Raw genomic sequence first — 20,902 nt, 5'->3', positions numbered from 1 at the left:
ATTCTGAACAATGCTTAATACATTTGTACAAGCATATTTGATAGAGTACAGTAGGCATAATACAGTTGCACATAATAGCCATAATTTTCCAGAAAAGTATAACATAATCTTCTACAGAAAAATAGAGCTACTTTACATTTCTAGTTCACTATACTTGTTAAATGCCTTGTATCCATGGATACTGGTTCAAAGAACTAAATATATTATGCCTATATCAAGTTTTATATACATTGGTATTACCAGACTGTTACGAAAAAAAATAAAAATAAAAATAAGGCTGAATTTATAATGTACCACTTTATTTTAAATAAAATGCACAATACTACTTGGCTGACCCTGAACTAAACCTATTCTATAACTACACTGCAATCTAGAACAACATTGTTCCTGACTGTAGATGGAGAAGTGTAAATTTATTGAAGCATATAAATGGACATCATGCTCCCATTGCTGATCTTCATTCAATCACTGTGTTCCTCAGGGGCAAAAAGGTTGCACACCAGCTGCCTAATAAGTACCAAATGTAGCTAAATCAAGAGAATAGCCTCTTAATTAAAAATCTCTGTGCATAATTCAAACATGGAGGGTTGCTTTGGCAACATTACTCAACATAGTCAACAACCAGGAAATGCCCTGAGTCAAAAATCAAGGCAACAGGTATGCACCATCAGTTATTGATGTACAACAAAACATATAATACAAAGCATATAATCACAGCATGACAACTGCACTTATCAGTTATCAAAAGAAAATTATGAAAAGAACCAGAAAAAAATCCCCGAAAGTTGGAAAACCTTAATAAAGCCTGCAAATATAAGACAAAATACCATAAAAAAGTCAGGCAAGTAAGTCATGCCTTTGAAACATACATAATACTGTATATCAACAACAGGAATAAGCATTCTATAAATATCAGAACATACATAGTGGAAATCTCAAAGAAAACAACCACAGGGGTCAGAGAGTTGAGCCAGTGTATCCATCTTAATTCTCTCTGTAATGATATCTCGAGTACCACTTCTCTGGAGAGACGGTATGTGGCTGATGATAAAGCAATGTAGAAAGTTTCTATTCCTTATAATGTATTGCAACTGGCAAGTTTGTATATCCATTGAGGAGTTTAAGGGTAACAGAGCTTGCTTGGTTAATGACCTGTGTTGAGCTAAGTACTCTTTAAACATTCTACAAGTTTTAGCCACATACTCATAGATACACCTGCATTGGCAAGTAATGTGATGTGTTTAGAGTCGTCTTAAAGAAACACACAACTTCAGTATCGCATGTGGCATGCTAATTCCTCATTTAGTCTTTGTAATTATAGTACCAAGAGGGTTGCAGCTTTGAAGTTATTGCTTTTTCAAGATTAACCCAAAAGTGATTTTCAAGATGTTTGTACTTTTATTATATGTTAGTTATCATTACGTTGTCATTGTTAACCATTTCATGTGCTCTGTATTTGTTTAATATATTCGATTCTTTATGTAAGCGAGCAGCAGTTAATTTTAGGGGCGCCAGAACACTTTTTATTTTTACTCATGCTAATGTCAAATCTATTTAGTGCATCAGAAACCTCATACTTGCTGTTTCCAGGGCAAGGGATATTTTGTTCATTGCAAGAGTGATATGCACTACTCTAAGGAGCTGTGAATAAGGCAGTCTTTTTAATGGCAGTGGGATGGAAGCTAAATGCATGAAGATGATAATTTTTATCCGTAGGTTTGGTGAAGATTTCGGTAGCTAGTCTTCTGTCCTTTACAGCAATGGAAACATTCAAAAAATTGATGACCTTCTTGCTAAAGTTAGAACTGAATCTAATGGTGTTGGGTAGATTGTTAAGATAATTAATGAACTCAAGAAATTTCACCACTGGCCCAGATAAGAAAGCTATTGTCTCTGTATCTAATATAAAATGTAATGCCTAGTGCAAAACTATGATTTTTGGTAATGTGGTCAACCTTAATTACTAAAACTAAGAAAAAAGTAAGTCCTTCTATTGAGGTGCACCAGAGATATTCCTTATAAATCAGTTAAAAATTAATTTAAAAAAATGTATTAGAATTATTATAGAATGAAACCTTTTCAACAGAAAATTATAAAAACATTATTTTTATTATTTTATGGGAAAATATTCTCTATTCTGACCAATCCCCTCTATCTTTAGTTATATTTTAATTAGGGGTGTGCACCGGCCACTTTTCGTGTTTTGGATCTGGATCTTCGTGTTTTGGATCTGGATTGGTTTTGCCAAAATCACCCTTCCGTGTTTTGGGTTCTGGGTTTTGTATCTGTTTTTTTTTAAAAAAAAAGCATAAAAGCAGCTAAAATCACAGAATTTGTGGGTTTTTCTGCTCCTATGCTATTATTAACCTCAATAACTTTAATTTCCACGCATTTCCAGTCTATTCTGAACACATCACAATAGTGTTTTTATGTCCAAAAGGTTGCACTGAGGTAGCTGGATGACTATGCTAAGCGACACGAGTGGGCGGCACAAACACGTGACCCATCTAGGCGTGACACTGCAGTGGCAGACAGGATGGCAGTTTGAAAAATTAGGCCCCAAACAGTACATAATGCAAAGAAAAAAAAGAGGTGCAAGATGGAATTGTCCTTGGGCCCTCCCACCCACCCTTATGTTGTATAATCAGGACATGCACACTTTAACAAATCAATCATTTCAGTGCCAGAGTCTGCCACACGACTGTGGCTGAAATGATTGGTTTGCTTGGGCCCCCACAAAACAAGCTGGCAATTAATCTGTCCCTGCACAAACTGGCTCTACGGAGGCAAGATGTCGTCCTCATCCTTCTTGCACTCTTCAGTGTTGTGTACATCCTCATCCTCACAGAGTATTAATTCGTCCCCGCTGGAATCCACCACCACAGGACCCTCTGTATGTTCTGGAGGTTTGTCTCCCTGGAAGAGTTGATAATTCAGTTTTATGAACATCATCTTCTCCACATTTTGTGGTAGCAACCTCCTACGCCTTTCACTGACCAGGTTCCTGGCTGCACTAATCACTCTTTCAGAGTACACTCTGGAGGGGGGGGGGCAACTCAGGTAAAATAGAGCCAGTTTGTACAGGGACCTCCAAATTGCCTCTTTTTCCTGCCACTACAGGTACGGACTGTCTGACATGCCTACTTGGATGCTGTTACTGATGTAATCCTCCACCATTCTGTCAATGGTGACAGTATCATATGCAGTGACAGCAGACATGTCAGAAATTGTTGCCAGGTACTTTAGTCCGAAACAAATGTCCAAACTTGGTCCTGCCTGCCCTGCATCACCGCCAGCGGGTTGCTTAGGATACCTAGGTTGTTTCCTGACAGCCCAAGTTTCAGGAGAAAATGAAGAAGGAGCTGTTGACATGTCAAGTTCCGCTTCAGCTGACAGTGTTTTCACCAGCAGGTCTTTGCACCTCTGCAGGCTTGTGTCAGCCAGAAAGAGAGACAGCACATAGGCTTTAAACCTAGGATTGAGCATGGTGGCCAAAATGTAGTGGTCTGATTGATACAGATTGACCACCCTGGAATCCTGGCAAAGCGAATGAAGGGCTTCATCCACAAATCCCACATGCGGAGCAGAATCGCTCCATCTTAGCTCCTCCTTCACTTTCTCCTGCTGCTTTTGCAAAAGCCTGATAAGGGGAATGACCTGACTCAAGCTGGAGGCGTCTGAACTGACTTCACGTGTGGCAAGTTCGAAGGGCTGGAGAACCTTGCACAGCACGGAAATCATTCTCCACTACCCTTGAGTCAGGTGCATATCCCCTCCTTTGCCTATGTCATAGGTGGATCCATAGGCTTGAATGGCCTTTTACTGCTCCTCCATCCTCTGAAACATATAGAGGGATGAGTTCCACCACGTCACAACCTCTTGCTTTCGGTGATGGTGGGGCAGGTTCAAGAGTGTTTGCTGGTGCTCCAGTCTTCGGCACGCAGTCGCTGAATGGCGAAAGTGGCCAGGAATTTTTTTCGGCACACACAAAGCATCTCCTGCATGCCCCTGTCGCTTTTCAGAAAATTCTGCACCACCAAATTTATTGTGTGAGCAAAACATGGGATGTGCTGGAATTTGCCCAGATGTAATGCTCACACAATATTGGTGGCGTTGTCCGATATCACAAATCCCCAGGAGAGTCTAAGTGGGGTAAGCCACTGGGTGATTATTTCCCTCAGTTTCTCTAAGAGGTTGTCGGTGGTGTGCCTCTTACTGAAACCGGTGATGATACACAGCGTAGCCTGCCTTGGAATGACCTGGCATTTCTGAGATGCTGTTACTGGTGATGCTGCTTTTGATGCTGCGTAAGGTGATACATCTCCCCATTTGCTGTCACAGTCATATAGTCCTTAGTCTGCCCTGTTCCACTTGTCCACATGTCCATGGTTAAGTGGACATTGGGTAGAACCGCATTTTTCAGGACACTAAGGACACTTTTTCTGACGTTTCTGTACAGTCTCTGTAACGCCTGCCTAGTGAAGTGGAATCTAGATGGATTTGGATTCAGGGACACACTACCTCCATCAATTGTCTAAATCCCACTGCACTAATGGCAGATACCGGATGCACATCTAACACCAACATAGCAGTCAAGGCCTGAGATATACGTTTTGCTTCAGGATGATTGCTGTCCTACTTCATCCTCCTCGCTAAGGACTGTTGGAGGGTCAATTGTTTAGAAAAAGTAGTGGTGTTCCTACTTCCTCTCTGGGATGATGAACGACTCCCAGCAGCAACAGCAGCAGTGGCAGCAGTAAGCGTAGCAATGCAGGATCCTCCGGAGTGTATCCCGGATCGGAAAGTCAGTCATGCCAGTGACATGGCCTGCAGGACTACTTCCGATCCTGACTAAGGAGGAAATTGACTAGGAGGGAGTTGACGGTGTGGTTTGCAGGCATTTGGATACAACAGGACAAAGGGATTTAGGTGTCCCTGGACTACTTACGGTCTTAGCCAAAGTTTCTGAACTTGACAGCAACTTTTTATGAACACGCTGCCGGTGACGTATAATGGAGGATGTTCCTAGGTGGTTAACATCCTTACCCCTACTTATTTCATCTTTTACATATGGTACATATGGCAAGACAGTTGTTGTCCAGATTTGGATAGAAATATTGCCAGACCAAAGAGGTGGAATGTTTGGTCTTCTGCCCAGGCATGACCGTGATGGGCTTTTTCATCCCACGGACAACAACTGTCTCCCTTGTAGCCTGATTTAAACAAACCACCTCACCATCAGAATCCTCCTCGCCAAATTCCTCCTCAGCACCAGCTACACCAGTATCCTCATCCTGTTGTCATTCAATGGTGACATCTTCAATTTGCATATCAGCAAGTGGACTGTCAGTGCTCCTTTCAGCACTTGTAGAGGGTATGCAAATGGTGGAAGGAGCCATCTCTTCTCGTCCAGTGCTGGGAAGGTCAGGCATCGCAACCGCCACCACACCTGGACTCTCCTTGGGGATTTGTGATATATTCTTAGAACACATAGAATGCACAGTTCTTCGCTGTGCTTTTGCAAGCTTAACTCATTTGATTTTTGTAGCTGGAGGAGTCATAGTCATGTGAAGCTGAACCACTAGTCATGAACATAGGTAAAGACCTTAGCCATTCCTTGCCACTCTGTGTCATAAATGGCATATTGACAAGTTTACATTTCTCCTCCAGATGATTTAAATGTTTATTTTAAGGTAATTTTCCTGAACGGTGTCATTTGGGATTTTATATGCCCTCTTCTATGACATTGGGCATCGACCTTGGCAGACTACGGTAATGGCATGTTATCGTCTATGTCATGACTAGTGGCAGCAGCTTCAGCACTAGGAGGAAGTGGTTCTTGATCTTTCCCTATTTTATTTTTAGGGGACAAAGTTTGGTCCTCCATTTATGTTATATTGATTGATATATACGTGCGGCTAAGGCACACACAAACACAGAAAAGTTTTTTTTTTGGAGTGCACTTTGGGGGATACAGCACCCTTTAACAGTCAAGCCAGCCGGCCCTTGATTTATGACACAGGCGCATGCTTGGCGCTGCTACTTTGTTGATGGATGTTTGGCTACAGTGCACACAATTCACAACACAGAAAATAATCATTTTACATTTTTTTTGGAGTGCACTTTGGGGGTTACACCACACTTTAACAGACTTATGGGACACAGGCACACACTTGTTACTGCTCCTTTGTTGATGCACGTGCAACCACAGTGCACACAATTCACAAACACAGAAAATAATTTTTTATTTTTGTTGGAGTGCACTTTGGGGGTTACACCACCCTTTAACGGTCAAGCCAGCCAGCCCTTTACTTATGACACAGGCACATGCTTGGTGCTACTTTGTGGATGCACAAGCGGCAACTGCGCACACAATTCACAAACACAGAACAAAAAATTGAAACTTTTTTTTGGAGTGCACTTTGGGGAAGCACACCTGATGGACAGATCACCCCCTGGACAACACTACAGCCCCCCTTTAGGACTACAGCCTTTATGGGACACTGCACAACACAGTCCATCCAGCCCCTATAGGCTTTGGAGTGGACACAGCCCCTATGGACAACTGACTGCACAACACAGCCCAGCCAGCCCCTATGGACAACACAGCCCAGCCAGCCCCTATGGACAACAGCAGCACAACACAGCCCAGTCAGCCCCTATGGACTGAGTGGAAACAGCCCCTATGGACAACAGCAGCACAACACAGCCCAGCCAGCCCTAGCTCCCACCCTCCCTCTTCACTGTCCACAGCTGGAGTGAGAAATGGTGCAGACGCAGGAACCTTTCATAGAATACAAATCCCGCGAGATCCGGAAGGTGGGATGATGACGTTTTGTCTTGATTTCAGTTCCGAGTCAGGCTGGAAAACCCGAGCTGGACTTTGTTCCCGGCTCTGATTGGGGGGGGGGTTCGGATTTCAGAAATCCAAACCGGGTCTTCCTAATTTTAATATATCATAAATTCCTTTCCTGTACATATACTGTTAGTAATTAACCTTTATTTAATAAGTCAGTATCTCCCCATACTTAATGGTTTTAGCTAAATATATTTAAAAACAAAACAAAAGACTATAAATAGTGTGCTGTCCCCTGACCCTTGTTTTCCTTATGTTTAATTATATATAATTAGGGTATGATTCATTAATGTTACTGTACATATCCTGTTTGTTGACCTGTACATTATTTATTTGTTATCAATAACAGATGTTGTTGGTCTTAATAGACAATGTTGTACAATAGCTTCTTGTTCATAGGGATTTTGGAGTGATTTGTGTATATATAGATGTTTATAACATTCATTGAGTATCCAATATGTGTTTGTTACATTCTTATACTGTTTTATTGTAATGGCTACACTTAGAGCTGTCTTTTATTTCCTATTTTAATTAGGGATGTGCGCCGACCCTCGTGTTTTTGCATTTGGATCTGTATCTCCTCCTGGTTTGGATCTGGATTTGGTTTTGCCAAAACCGCCCCTTGTGTGTTTTGGATCTGTATATTTATTTTTAAATTGATAAAAACTGCTAAAATCACATCATTTTTTTTGTATTATTCATGCTGAATAATTAACCTCAATAATATTAATTTCCACTCGTTTCCACCTCACAATTTTGTTTTCATCATAGTTAGGCCTATAATTTGCTCCTAGCTGGCTGACAAAGCTTAGAAGCAGCAGTGGGTGGCACAAACACGTGGCAGTTAAACTTATAACATGGCACATAAGGAAACTTTTTTTCATTAACCTAGAGGCCTGAGGCAGTTGGAGTATGTATATATTCTGAGAGGGACAGAACGTGTTGATTGGTAGTAAATTTTATTACATTTTTTTATTCCAAAGCAAATTTATTAGGGAGGATTGGAGAGCATGGGTAAACAATATGTCCCATGTATTGCCCACAAAATCAATTTGGTGGTTCAGAATATTTTTTAAAATTAAAGGGGCATGTAGGAGATGCTGTCTGTGGCCATAAACATTTGTGGACATTTTTGGCATTCAGCAATGGCATGGCAAAGATTGCAGCAGCAGTGGCAGTTCAACTTCCAACATGGCACATCAGGAAACAAATTATTTTATTATTCAAGAGGCCTGAGGGAGTTGGAGTATGTATGTAGTTGAAAGCAGGGAAAGGAAGATTTGATTAGTAGTACATTTAATTAAATCTTTTTTTCATTTCAAAGCAAATTTATGATGTGGGAGGGAAGGCATTTACAAAAAATATTTAATTCATTCACATCAATCCTTGCCCCAGAAGAATCCTTGAGCGCTATGCCTGCTCAAGGATTTTAAACTTTAAAAAACAATTGACTGTTAAACAATCCTTTGCAAGGGGGAGCAAGTATGACAGCAGTCACCCAGTTGCATAGCGGATCACTGACACCATAACATGCTGGCATTAGATATGCGTCCAATACCCGCCAATAATGCAGTGGGTTTTAGACAATTAATTGAGGTCCTGTGTCCATGCTACCTAATTCCATCAATATTACACTTCACTAGAAAAGCAATTCCCAACCTATACAGGGACATTAAAAAAAACGTAATTAGTGGCCTCCAAAATGCCGTTTTACCCACTGTCCACTTAACCACAGATATGTGGATGAGCTGAGCAGAGTAAAGCAGAGCAAAGTAAAGACAAGATTTAAGATATAAGGTTTAAGTCATACATTGTGTCTTTCTTCCCAATGGACACAGATCTGAAGAGATGCAAAATATTGTTGGTAAGCAAATTGTCAGCTCATGTGGCATGTGATGCAGCGATGGCTTCTCCTTAAGTTACCCCAGCAAGTGCATCTGCCAAGAAAAAAAAAAAATTCCCAATAGACCCACTGGTGATGCAGATGAGTCAACATAAAACACAAAAATGTAACAGGGAGGGAGGAGATTCCTAGATATTTAAGATTCCTTCTTCTACTTTGTCTGGCTTTACAAAGGGTACAGATGACTTGACAATTGTCCGAATTTGGGTAGAAATAATTCCACACATAAGCAGTTGATTTTTTGTATTGTGCCCAGGCATGACAATGGGTTTTTCCTTATCATGGGCAATAACAACTGATTCTTCCACTGGTGCCTGATTTATACAAGAAATATCCTCATCAACAACACCCTTTTTAGCATCAGCTACACAAATATCCTGCTCATCCTGGTGCATTTCCACAGAAGCATCCTCAATTTCACTTGTGCTTACATCATCATAAGAGGCAGAACCACCAGTGATAAATAAAGACCAAGGCCTTATCCTTTTCTTGCCACTTCATGTGGTGAAAAGCATATTGCCAATTTTGTCTTTCTGCAGATAACTTTCTGTCACAAACTGCAGCCACATCGTGTTGGACAATGATGCTCCTGGTGGTTCTCTCAGGCCAGTTGATGGGAGACATAGATGCCACGCTGTCAGTTCATGAATTCCTCCCATTCAGCTGTATGTCATCTCTGCAGGTACTGGATTGATGCTTCCTCCTTTTTCTGTCCTGCTGATGCATTGCTCAGGTGCTGGTGACAGCATTTCATGTGTTTCCAGTTCTGGTGTTTGCATTGTGTCCAAGTTGTGTGTCCTGTATCTCAGCCAGTCTCAACTGTATCCTGCCACTTGTCATCCCAGCGACACAGTCCGCATTCCAGTGTATTCTGCCGCTTGTGTCTTCTCGATGGTATAAGCTGCACTCCAGTGCATCCTGCTGTTTGTGTCATCTCGACAGCACAGGCCATCATCCAACGTCTCCAATCCACACCATCTTGTATACGGCTTGTCACTTGCTGCTTGTGTCATCTTGGCAGCACAAGTCACACTCCTTCATCTTTTGCCAACACAACTTTTAATCCTGCTACACATCCCAAAGGCTGCTACCTGCCAAGCTCTACTAGCCCTAAAGGCTGCTACACAGCCCAAAGTATGCTACCTGTCTGATCTACAAGCCCTCATGGCTTCTACACAGCCCAAAGGTTGCACCAGATCAGGCGCCCTCAAGGCTGCTAGTTGGCCAAGACCGCACCAAGCCAATCAAATCCAGCCCTTAAGGCTACTACATGGCCCAAAGGCCACACCTGGTAAGGCACTTCCAGCCCTCAAGGCTGCTCTTCAGCCAAGGCCCCACCAAGCCAGGCACCGCCAACCCTTAAGGCTGCTACATGGGCCAAAGGCCACACCTGGTCAGGTGCTTTCAGCCTTTAAGGCTGCTATGCAGCCAAGGCCACATCAAGCCAAGCACTACCAGCCCTTAAGGTTGCTACTCAGCCCAAACCAACTCCATTCTTCTTTTTCCAGCCCTCAAGGCTGTTGCTGGACTTCATCCAAAAGGGGTACCCCAACAGCCATCCTTGCATAATCCTCAGCACTGATGCTACTCTGTGGTGAATCTACTCTAGGTTCTTAACACTTTCCTTTTGATGTTTTTTTCTCTACCAGTTTTAAAGATTGGTTCTTGATTTTTAGATGCCCTGACTTAAGCCCTGTATGTCCTTGGGCATTGGCTTTAGTAGAGGATGTAGATGGTCTAGTATTATCATGACTGGTTCACTGGTAGCAGCTCCAGCACTAGTATGTGGTTCCTGCTCTCCTCTCAACTGATTGTTCTCTATATCAGCAAACATGAATGAGATGGAGTACAGCACACATTTCAATTTGTACCAATTTTAAATATTACACTGCAGTATCAATGACCGACAGTGTCACAAGATTTTTTACGAATAAGAAAAGAATAATACAATGTGCTACCACTTAGTGTTACAAGATTATTTAGGAATAAGAACACACTGCGCTGCCACTTACAATGTCACAAGATTATTTATGAATAAGAATAACAAACTGTGCTACCACTTTGTGTCACAAGATTGTTTTATGAATAAGAGTAACACACTGCGCTACCAATAAATGTCAAGATTATTTAATAATAAGAATAACACACTGTGCTACCACTTAGTATCACAACATTTTTTATTAATAAGAAAAGAATAACACACCGTGCTACCACTTACAATGTCACAAGATTATTTATGAATAAGAATAACACACTGCACTACCACTTAGTGTTACAATATTTTTTACGAATACACTGCATTTCCACTAACAGTGTCACAATAGTTTTTATGAATACAAAGCATTTTCCACTTAGTGTCACAATATTATTAATGAATACACTGCGTTTTCCTCTTACAGTGTCACAATTTTTATTATACACTGCGCTACCACTTAGTGTCACAAACAATATGTGTATGAATATTACACTGTAGTTTTACTGGCAGTGTCTCAGTAAAAAAAAATAATAATAATATAGTACACTGGGGTACAGTACAAAAATAAATATTTTTTTATTACTTATATTATTAGCTTTTATTTTTATACACTGGGTACCCTTGGACTACTGAACACCCCTGGTTGGACACAGCAGCCCCTGCCCCTGGATGGAAACATAAACCAATGGATGAACAAAGCAGCCCCTGCCCTGGATGGACCTAGTAGACCCTGGATGGACCTAGCAGACCCTGGATGGACCTAGCAGACCCTGGATGGACCTAGCAGACCCCAAATGGAGACAACAGACCCTGCCTTTGATGGGCAGCCACAACCCCTAGATGGACACAGTAGCCCCTGCCCTGGATGGACACAGCAGTCCCTGCCCTAGATGGACACAGCAACCCCTGGATGGATACAACACATCTGTTCACTACACTCTCCACAGCTGGAGTGACATGGTGACGATAACCATGTAGCTTTATAGTATCCAAAACCCGCAAGAATCTGAAAGCTGGAGGATGATGTTTTGCCTCATTTTAAATTTTGAGTAAGGCGGGAACTCCCAAGCTATGCTCGGATCTCGGCTCGTAACGTCAAGTTCAGGTGGGTCCAGTTCTCTGAGAACCAGACCGACTCATCTCTAATTTTAATATGTATATTTTCTTTAACATTTTGTTAGTATATATTAGGGTCTCCACATGAGTGATCCCTATTATACATAAACATATATGAAATATGAGTTGATCTAGTCTCTAGTATAGAAAGTCTAGTTTTCTTGTCATGTATCTGTGATGGCACCCATTTATAATACAGAGAGGTTATGACTGAGCTGTCTTCTTACAACTAGTAATGCGGAGTTCCCTAAGCAGTAAAAATAGGTGACAGGACACTCAGTGTTTTCTTTACTATATTGTTATCTTTATTGTAACTTTAGTACATTGAGCAACTGGTTTAAATGTGACTAAATACAGAGAGCTGATATGGCAAGACTCAGGGCCATCTCTAACTTTTTGCGATATTGCTGCTTTCCAGGTGGCCTAACTGCAACTTGTTAGAATAGTGCCTTTTGTACTGTGACTACTGTAGCTTCTGGACTGCAACTCAGTGCAAAGAGCTGCTGTACCATGACAGTGAATAATAGGGTGGACTGCTACTTTTGTACTGTGACTATATACTAAACTATGACTTTGTACATAGAGCTGCAGTACCAAGACTCATAATTTGCATCCTCATGGTTGAAGCGCTTACTAGATGCCCTTGCTACGATTAAGTACAGTGAACTGATGTCTTGAATGCAACTGCATACATCAGCTCGGACTGTTCCCCTATGTAGCCCTGGAACTATTCTTATTCCTCGTGGTAATGTTGCATTTTAGGTTGTCTAATGGTAACTTAGTACACAGTGCAAATAAGATGATCCTGGGGAGGACAGGGTAACCATAAATGCAGACAAATGCTTTCTCAAGGCATAAATATTTTATCATTGTCTGTAGAAAAGTATTCTGTTATAAATGTAATAAAATTTAAATTGACTAATTTATTAATATTCCTATTGCACCTCAATAGAAGGACTCACTTTTTTTTACAGTTCTAATATTTGTATTGTATTCATCAGTCTAAGAGGAAGTACATTCCACTAGTTTCTTCCAACATATTAATTTAATATACATTGTGGATTTAGGGAAAACCAAATAATGAAAATAAAAACTATACAATAAATTTAATATTAATTACTAAATAAACTAAGTTATGAATATTGGTATTTTTCTATTTGGTGCTAGGCTTTTTTTGTATATCACTACAGTACTGTGCTCAACCTCATAAAATGTCAAAAATAAATTGAGAATAAGGGAGCCATTTTGGACCTCATTGCAGTTCCACATTTCTGAAAGAAGAACATATTATCAAATACAAAATAACTTTTGTGAAATATCACATCATTGAGATGAATTAAAAATTGGAATGATGGATCACAATATGCAGGGCTCTCTAGGATAGCTTTCTAGTAGCCTTTCATGCAGACTTTCACTGCAGTGACATGGTCAGCAAGTTTCTTGATATTTTCATTTCTATAAAGGATAATAGATTATCAAAATCTTCACCACACCTATGGGTAAAAATGATCTTCTTCATGCATCTAGATTCTTTGCCATTACCATTAAATACATGTCCACATTTTTTACTGCTTGTATGTTTCGCTTATGGCATGCTTTTGATCATATGCCGCTTTGATTCTCTGTCCAAGGTTTTTTAACATTAGTATTATTATATTTTCAGGTTTGTCAAGAAACATACAATGACTCAATATGTGAAGATATTCAGCAAAACAAAGATGAATTTAAAGCTGTTCAAAGCAGAGGATCATACATTATGTTAATATACATTGCCATCATGAGTTTATTGTCAATTTTACCAGCTCTAATTCTTGGGGCATGGTCAGATAGGGGTAACCGCAAGGTAGGAATGATCTTACCTTGTGTCTTCTCTATTGGAAGTGGAGGACTCTTTATTACTATACATTACATGAAAGAGATAAGTGTTTACTGGACATTTGGTGCTGCTGCGTTGATTGGCATCTCTGGAGGGCATGTTTCAATCTTTTTAAGTGTTTTCAGTTACTTGGCTGACATCACAGAAGACTCAAATCGCACTTTTAGAATGGGCATTGCAGAATCTATGATATTTATTGGGGGAACCTCTGGCTTTCTGCTAAGTGGAACTTTGCTACAGCATAGTACATTTGCGGTTTTATTTGGGGTCTACTGTGCCTGTAATTTAGTTGCAGCACTATATGTCCTTCTTTGGGTACAAAATTCAAAGCCTTCAGGAGGATTTACTAAATTTCATGAAGACTACCATGGCAGTGACATTGATTACGATGGTGAAGAAAAAATATCACCTTCAAAAAAAACAATCCTGACATATATGAAAGAGTCCTTCCAAACCATTTCTAAGAAGCGTGAAGGTCATAACAGGCTGAAAATTCACCTTATTTTATTCTGCATTTTCCTGATAAATCTCTGCAATGTTGGTAAGTCACTTTGGATTACATGATCATAAGAAAGTACATGTTATAAAAGGATTATGGTTTTAACACAATAGTCTTGATCATATACAGTGTGTGCATGTGTGCTTTATATACATCAGTCGAAGTTACACATAATATTGAAACTTGATAAAATATATATATATATATATATATATATATTCACCTTACCAGACAATTGCCCAATAAGAAGCACAGCACTAACGGATTTAACAGATGAACTTCTTTTATGGAAACAGCTTTCTTCTTATCAATACCTCTTAATCCTTACACAAAGTCAGTCAACTTTTCAGGGCCTCGGCAGACCCCATCATCAGGACAGAGGAGATGCAAAAAAATGAGCCAGTACATGCTCTGTACTGGCTAATTTTTCTGTATCTCCTCTGTCCTGATGACAGGGTCAGCCGAAGTCCTAAAACGTTGACTGACTTTGTGTGAGGATTAAGATGTATTGATAAGAAGCAAGCTGTTTCCATAAAAGAAGTTAATCTATTAAATACTGCAGTGTCGTGCTTCTTACTGGGCAATTGTCTGGTAAAGTGAATCTATTTTTACATAACAAAGTCACACAGGTGGATGTATTAGCTGTTTTTGAGTGCCAGATCGTTGCTATATATATGTATGTATAATATGTAATACTAAGTAACTTCCTGGGTGTGCTATCCGATAGGAATATCAATATGCAGCATAGGGGCTTGGCGGTATTCATAGTCTAAATACAATGAAAGGGCCACATGAAACTGGCCTTTCAATGTTTAAGTTTTATAAACTTACAACAGTTGATAAAACTGAAATGTTGAATAGTAAGTTTGTGTGGACCTTTCAGTGTATTAAAACTAGAGATGAGGGTATGGTTTTCCAGAAAACTGAACATGCCTGAACTTGGGTTTCCGTAGAGGACCTGCTTGGGTCTTCCCGCCTAGGTCAGAACTTTAAAATGAGGCAAAACATCTTTATCCTGGAAATCTTTGATCTTGCATGTTTTTGGATTACATATAAAAGTCCCTCTCTCATGACCAGGTGCCAACTCACACAGGAGAGGGTGTGGGTGTAGTTTCTCTTCAAGATATGCCATTAGCATGCCATTAGATTAGAGTGAATTGTAGTAGATCAATAGAGTAGGTGCGAAGGGTGACTGCAGGCATCTTTGTCACTGTGTATGTGTGTTTGTCAGATTCACTAGCAAGCAACTGCAATCCAATGCCAGAAAGCTGCCAACATGTTACTGTGTGTTTGTTTGTCAGACATAGTAGCACATTCAATCTAGTGCTGCAAACAGACTGGATTGTGTGTTTGTTAAAGATAAATTGCACTTGTTTAATCACTAGGATATCTATCTACACATCAGTATAAATATTGTAATTTGTGTATGATGGCAGAGACAGTATGATTTCAACATTAATTGACCAAAAATACTGTTTTGTGTCGGAGTAAACTGCACATCAAATAAGACAAATTTTACCTTTTATAAAATAATAAATGAAAAAAAAGATATATTTTTTTTTATCTCCAATTTATTTTTAGACTTCAATTAATATTGTATTATTCATGAATATGTGCTTTGTAGAGGCAGTGTATATTACTGTTCTTACTGGGTATTGTCATGTCCCCATTAGCTGCACCCCAAAATACTTAAAGTGGTTAAAAGATTTGGTTTCAGTGTCAAAAATATCTCCCATTTTTAATAAAATAGCATGATAAAGTTAACAGTACCTCTTTTCCCTATCTCATTGAATACTTGGTGTGGTGGCATTTATAGTCAATTACAGTAGCTTTACTCATGTCCTGGTGTAAAAAATAAAATAAATCATGGATAAGTCAAAAGAAAAATAGCAACACAGTACTAGTATCAGAAGTCATAGTACTTCAACATCTACTTTTAAAGGAGGTTAAGGGGAAAGAAGGTGTAACAAAGGGCACCTCAAAGCTAAATAAAAAGTATATTCTAATCTTAAAGACAAAATCATCTCTAACTATGAAGGGAAAAGTTACTGCAAAAAACTGTAAACTTGCCAACATGCCATACACTACACACATTGCCAAGGAAAGGCTCAAGTCACTGCCTTTCTTTGCAAGTGGTGGTTCTGCTACTTCTCTTTCATGAACTAGAATGCCTTTTGCAAAATACAGGGGCCAAACACAGTCAAGAATCAGGATTCCACTATGTGAGTGCAGTAAGATGAGGGGGATAAATGTGTAGCTGATGCTAATGCAGATGTTGATGATGAATATGTTAGACATAAATAAGTTGATAAAATTCAGGAGGATGATGATGTTGAGTCACAGTCAGTCAGCCACCAGTTGCAGCAGTTCTTGCCAGTGATAAGATGAAGCATATTGTAATGACTGGGCAATGGATAAAAAAAAAATCACCTCTTCTATGTTGGATTATTTTTACCCAAATCCTGACATTTTTCAAGGCATCTGTAGCATTTGTCAATCCAAAGTGAGTTGAGGTGGGCATGTTAACCATCAAGACACCTCCTTCCTGTTACTTAATTTGCAGAGCATTCATTCAAGTGGTTTATCAAAATCTGTACAAATATATATAACACTAGTAGCATGAAGAGATCCCACCTCCTACAATCTTCTCCACCATCAACAACTTCAACAACAACCTTCTTGTTAGCAATCAGAGGTAGTCCTGCATACAATTTGCCAAAGCAAACTGACTCCTCCCCTATCCTGGATTCCCAAGAATAATCCTTGCATGCTAGGTCTGCTGTTAGTAGGAGTTGAATCTTTATCACTGAAGTGGACCAAGAAAACTAGAAGCTTCAAACAACAATTGACTGTGAAACAATAATTTGCAAGAGGGACCAAGTATGACAGGTGCCATATTGTTGCATAGTGGATCACTGAAGCCATGATGGCTATGTTATAATTGGATCTGAGTCCAATATCTGTCATTAATGCATATGTTTTTAGATAAGGTTATGTGACCATGCTACCTAATTATATCTTGATTCTTTTTTACCAGCACATCAATTCCTTACCTGTGCTTGGACATTAAAAATAGTTGCCTACTGTCATGTTAAGTATACAATAGTTGACCCAGTAGGGTGTTCACCTAGTGCTCTCTTGGGTATTACTATGCTCAATGGGTGGGCAGCAAGGTACTAAAAGAGATAACCCTAGTCTCTCACTTGGATAGATTCACGTAGTTGCATGTGGCAACATGCAATATAGTATAGACCTGCACCTGTGGTGGAAATGTACATCAACTGGCTGTGAACCGTGACCACAGCTAAGTGTGGCTATAAAGAGAAATGAGAGTGCGGTATAGATTCAATCAAGCAGAGGTGGATGCCACAAAAAGGGTGTGTTAAATCTGTTTATTAGTTAATAACACAGCTAGATTAGATGTGAAATATTGCAACTAGGCACTGATCCCCTGGAGGGGGCATGTGTGCTGTAAACTGGGGAGAGGGATGCTACGGTAGAAAGGCTGTGTAAGGGCAGGGGTCCCTGTCCCTTACTTGAGTCCCAAGTCCGGGGGTTGATGTGAGAGAGTTAATAAAAAGTGTTGAAATTAGTGAGGCCTCACCTTTCTTTAATGTCCTGTATCTGCATCCTCTTCTTGATCCAGACCTTCTGTTGGAGTGCACGCACCTGCGCTAATGCCGGTGACCCTATGCGGTGTGTGCCTCACCTGGGCTGCTGTCTGCTACATGGCATCAAATATGTCATGAACCAGATAGGGCCCGGCTCTGGTGTTTCTGCTGGTTAGACCAGTGTGTTCGCACTGCGCTGCTTCCGGCTGGTCCCTGCAGTGCTCTCTGGAACCTGTGTCACTTCCGGCTTCCTGGCATCGATGGATCCCGTGAGCCTGAAGGACCCTGGCTCTGGAGCGCTCGACTCACCTGAAGGTGAGGAGACTTTCTTATGCAGATGTCCTGTGTGGTGTGGGTGTGCAAACAATGTCCTCCTACGTGTCTCGAGTGGAACTGGAGACTTGACTCAGACTAGGACCATTGGTAGAGCAGCAGAGTAACTGGAATGGATCCAGAGTCTTGAACCAGATTTGGAATGGAGGAAGAACAGCAGACTGACCCAAGTGGACCCAGAGTCTTGAACCAGACTGGGACTGGATGTAGAACAGCAAAGTAACTAGAGTGGCACCAGAGAGAGAGAGCAACAGTCAGCAGGGTTGGAACAACATTCTTCAATCAGATTGGGATCAAGGAGGGCAACCGGAATGGAACCACAGGCTTAAACAGGAGATGGATCAGATATAGCAGCAGCCAACCGGAGTGGGACTGCAGTCTTGAACCGGAGTGGAGCTGAAGAGAGTAACAGCAGTTGATCTAGACTGAAACTGGTACTTTAACATGGGTTGTAGGTGCAGGCTTGGAAACAGCATACAGTGCAGAACTGCAGAGTAGGTGCAATACTCAGAGGCAGCAGTTTGCAGGTATCCAGAAGCAAAGGTTCATGTAGTGGATTGGAGGTAGCACCTACTCATTGGTGAGTGAGATCTCTAGAAGGTAAAGAACCACATTGTTCCGACAAGGTGCTTTTGTCAGGTGCAGGCTTATATAGGGTACTGTTGTCAGAGATAGCCTGAAGTGGTCATATGAGCACTGGAGACAGGTAGAGACTGGATACTGGTTCTCAGCTGATTAGAGACAACATGGCTGTGCCTGTGAACCTCAGGAAATGGAATGACAGCACTCTGGGACAGAATAGCCCAACTTGGTAAAGCACCTCTGGACAGTGTGATAGTGACTAAGACCCAGTTTTTGTGACACCTAGAAAATGCCATTGTACCAACTATCCTCTTAACTACAGATAAGTGGAGAAACAGTATTGGTCAAATGAAAGAATATATGACTGACAGCCCACTGGACAAGTGTATCACATTCAGCAGCAGCAGTATCTAACACTCTGTATCACTGGCTGCATTAGAGGCATACCGGTGACAATCTGTTGTAAAAACTCAGGGATGTGATAGCAAATAAGACTATCTAAGACTTTCCTCAGGATTTGTCATTACGAATAATGCATGTAACATTATATGAGCATTATAATTGGTTCAATTTGAGAACATACCTTATTTTGTGCACACCATAAACTTGGTGGTTCAGAATTTCTTAAACAGGTATGTGCAACACATTATAACTGTGGTCCATAAACTTTCTGGTTATTTTCGGCATTCAGCAACTGCATGTAGATGTTTGCAGCAGCTGCAAGAAGAGTTTCATGTGCCATGCCACCAACTGAAGCAAGAGGTAGTAAACAGGTGGAATTCCACCCTTATATGCTTAAGTGACTCGAGGAACAGCAACAAGCCATCCAAATGTACACTTCAAACCATGACATAGGGGAAACCCTGATACAGTGATGTCTACTGCATCAGTTTCGCCTGCAAATTTTGACAGTAAAAATATGACCTTTTTCATGAGACCCATTGGTGATGATGATGATTCAACTCAGTGCACCAGAGTGAAACATTGACAATTGGTGAGGCTTAAAATAATTGCCCACATATATTGACACCTCTAAGGTGACTCATTCTGATACAGTAAACATCAATAAAAAGTTGGAGGATTACTTGTATAATAATTTACAAATTAGCTTGTCACATAGTCCCCTTGAATAGTGGGAGGATTAAAAGGCAATTGAAAGCACATCATACAAACTAGCTAAGGTGTACTTAAGCTGCCCACTCTCCAGGATGTACTCTGAAAGAGGGTCACTCTTGCCTTTTCATGAGCTGTCTACTCTATCTACTGTCAATATATTACTCCTTACTTCTGCAATTATCTAACCGTATTGTTAACTATGTTCACCTCATTACAAAATGTCTGGATGTTCCCTTCCATTCTTTTTCAATCAACCACTAGTATCTTCTCATTCTTTACCTTTCTTGAGCTCCCACTATACTCATTTTAATCATCCAACTCCTTTCTGACCATTATCTTATATATTTTCTTCATTCCAACACCTCACTCTATTTAGGTAGCTCTTCTATCCCGTATAACCTGTCTCCACTTGGAAGTGCCCATGGATTGAGGACACTATCTGAAATTATAGCAATTTTGTATGAAAATGCAAATGCCATCACACACATTGGTTTGGTCATGTGCAGTATGGGTTTTCTGGCATACGCAGTAGCAAATAATCGCTCAACTGTGCAAACATCAGTGCTGCATGCACCTCTGAATCAGGCCCCTGGTCTCCTCTGTTACTAGAATGAAAACCAGATAACAAGAATGTGTGTGTTGTACAGCCATAATGAGCTATCAGGGTTCCCTTTAATTTTTTTAGAATGAGTAAAACATGATCTCTGCAGAGTGGTGATATAATCAATATCAATCTGTAAATAAAATACAATTTTAAAGTATTATAAGAGTATATGTACCAGTGATGTGTGCTGAGGTGCGGCAGAGCCTTTCCTGTCATACTTAGGTTTACGCCAGAGTTTTGACTATAAAAATTATAAGAAAAATGTAAAGATTTTTTTATAAATATCTTCTTTGTATTATTTTAATAATTTTTATAGTCAAAAAGTATATGGCAGGTGAGGCTCTGCCTCCCCTGTCTAACTTTTCCGCACGTGCCTGATCAAAACACACCAAATTTCCAACACTGTATACTGCTGCACCTTTGTATAATGC

At 40.4% G+C, this 20,902-nt stretch overlaps 1 protein-coding gene across 6 annotated transcripts in view; it reads left to right on the top strand.

The window, feature by feature from the left end:
* The window catches only part of LOC148522165 (proton-coupled folate transporter-like), a 549,361-nt gene that overhangs the window by 229,183 nt on the left and 299,276 nt on the right, over nucleotides 1-20,902 (top strand). For all 6 annotated transcript variants that reach the window (XM_088474522.1, XM_088474521.1, XM_088474518.1 and 3 more), the window contains one exon: nucleotides 13,514-14,267. In XM_088474522.1, the coding sequence (XP_088330648.1) occupies nucleotides 13,514-14,267 (754 nt within the window). The remainder of the gene's footprint in view (nucleotides 1-13,513; nucleotides 14,268-20,902) is intronic.

Source organism: Taudactylus pleione, unplaced genomic scaffold (genome assembly GCF_031769625.1).
Source record: "Taudactylus pleione unplaced genomic scaffold, aTauple2 ptg000154l, whole genome shotgun sequence".
NCBI classification, from domain to species: Eukaryota; Metazoa; Chordata; class Amphibia; order Anura; family Myobatrachidae; genus Taudactylus; species Taudactylus pleione.
Note: the sequence above shows the minus strand (reverse complement) of the source record. Positions and strands in the feature narration are given on the sequence as shown.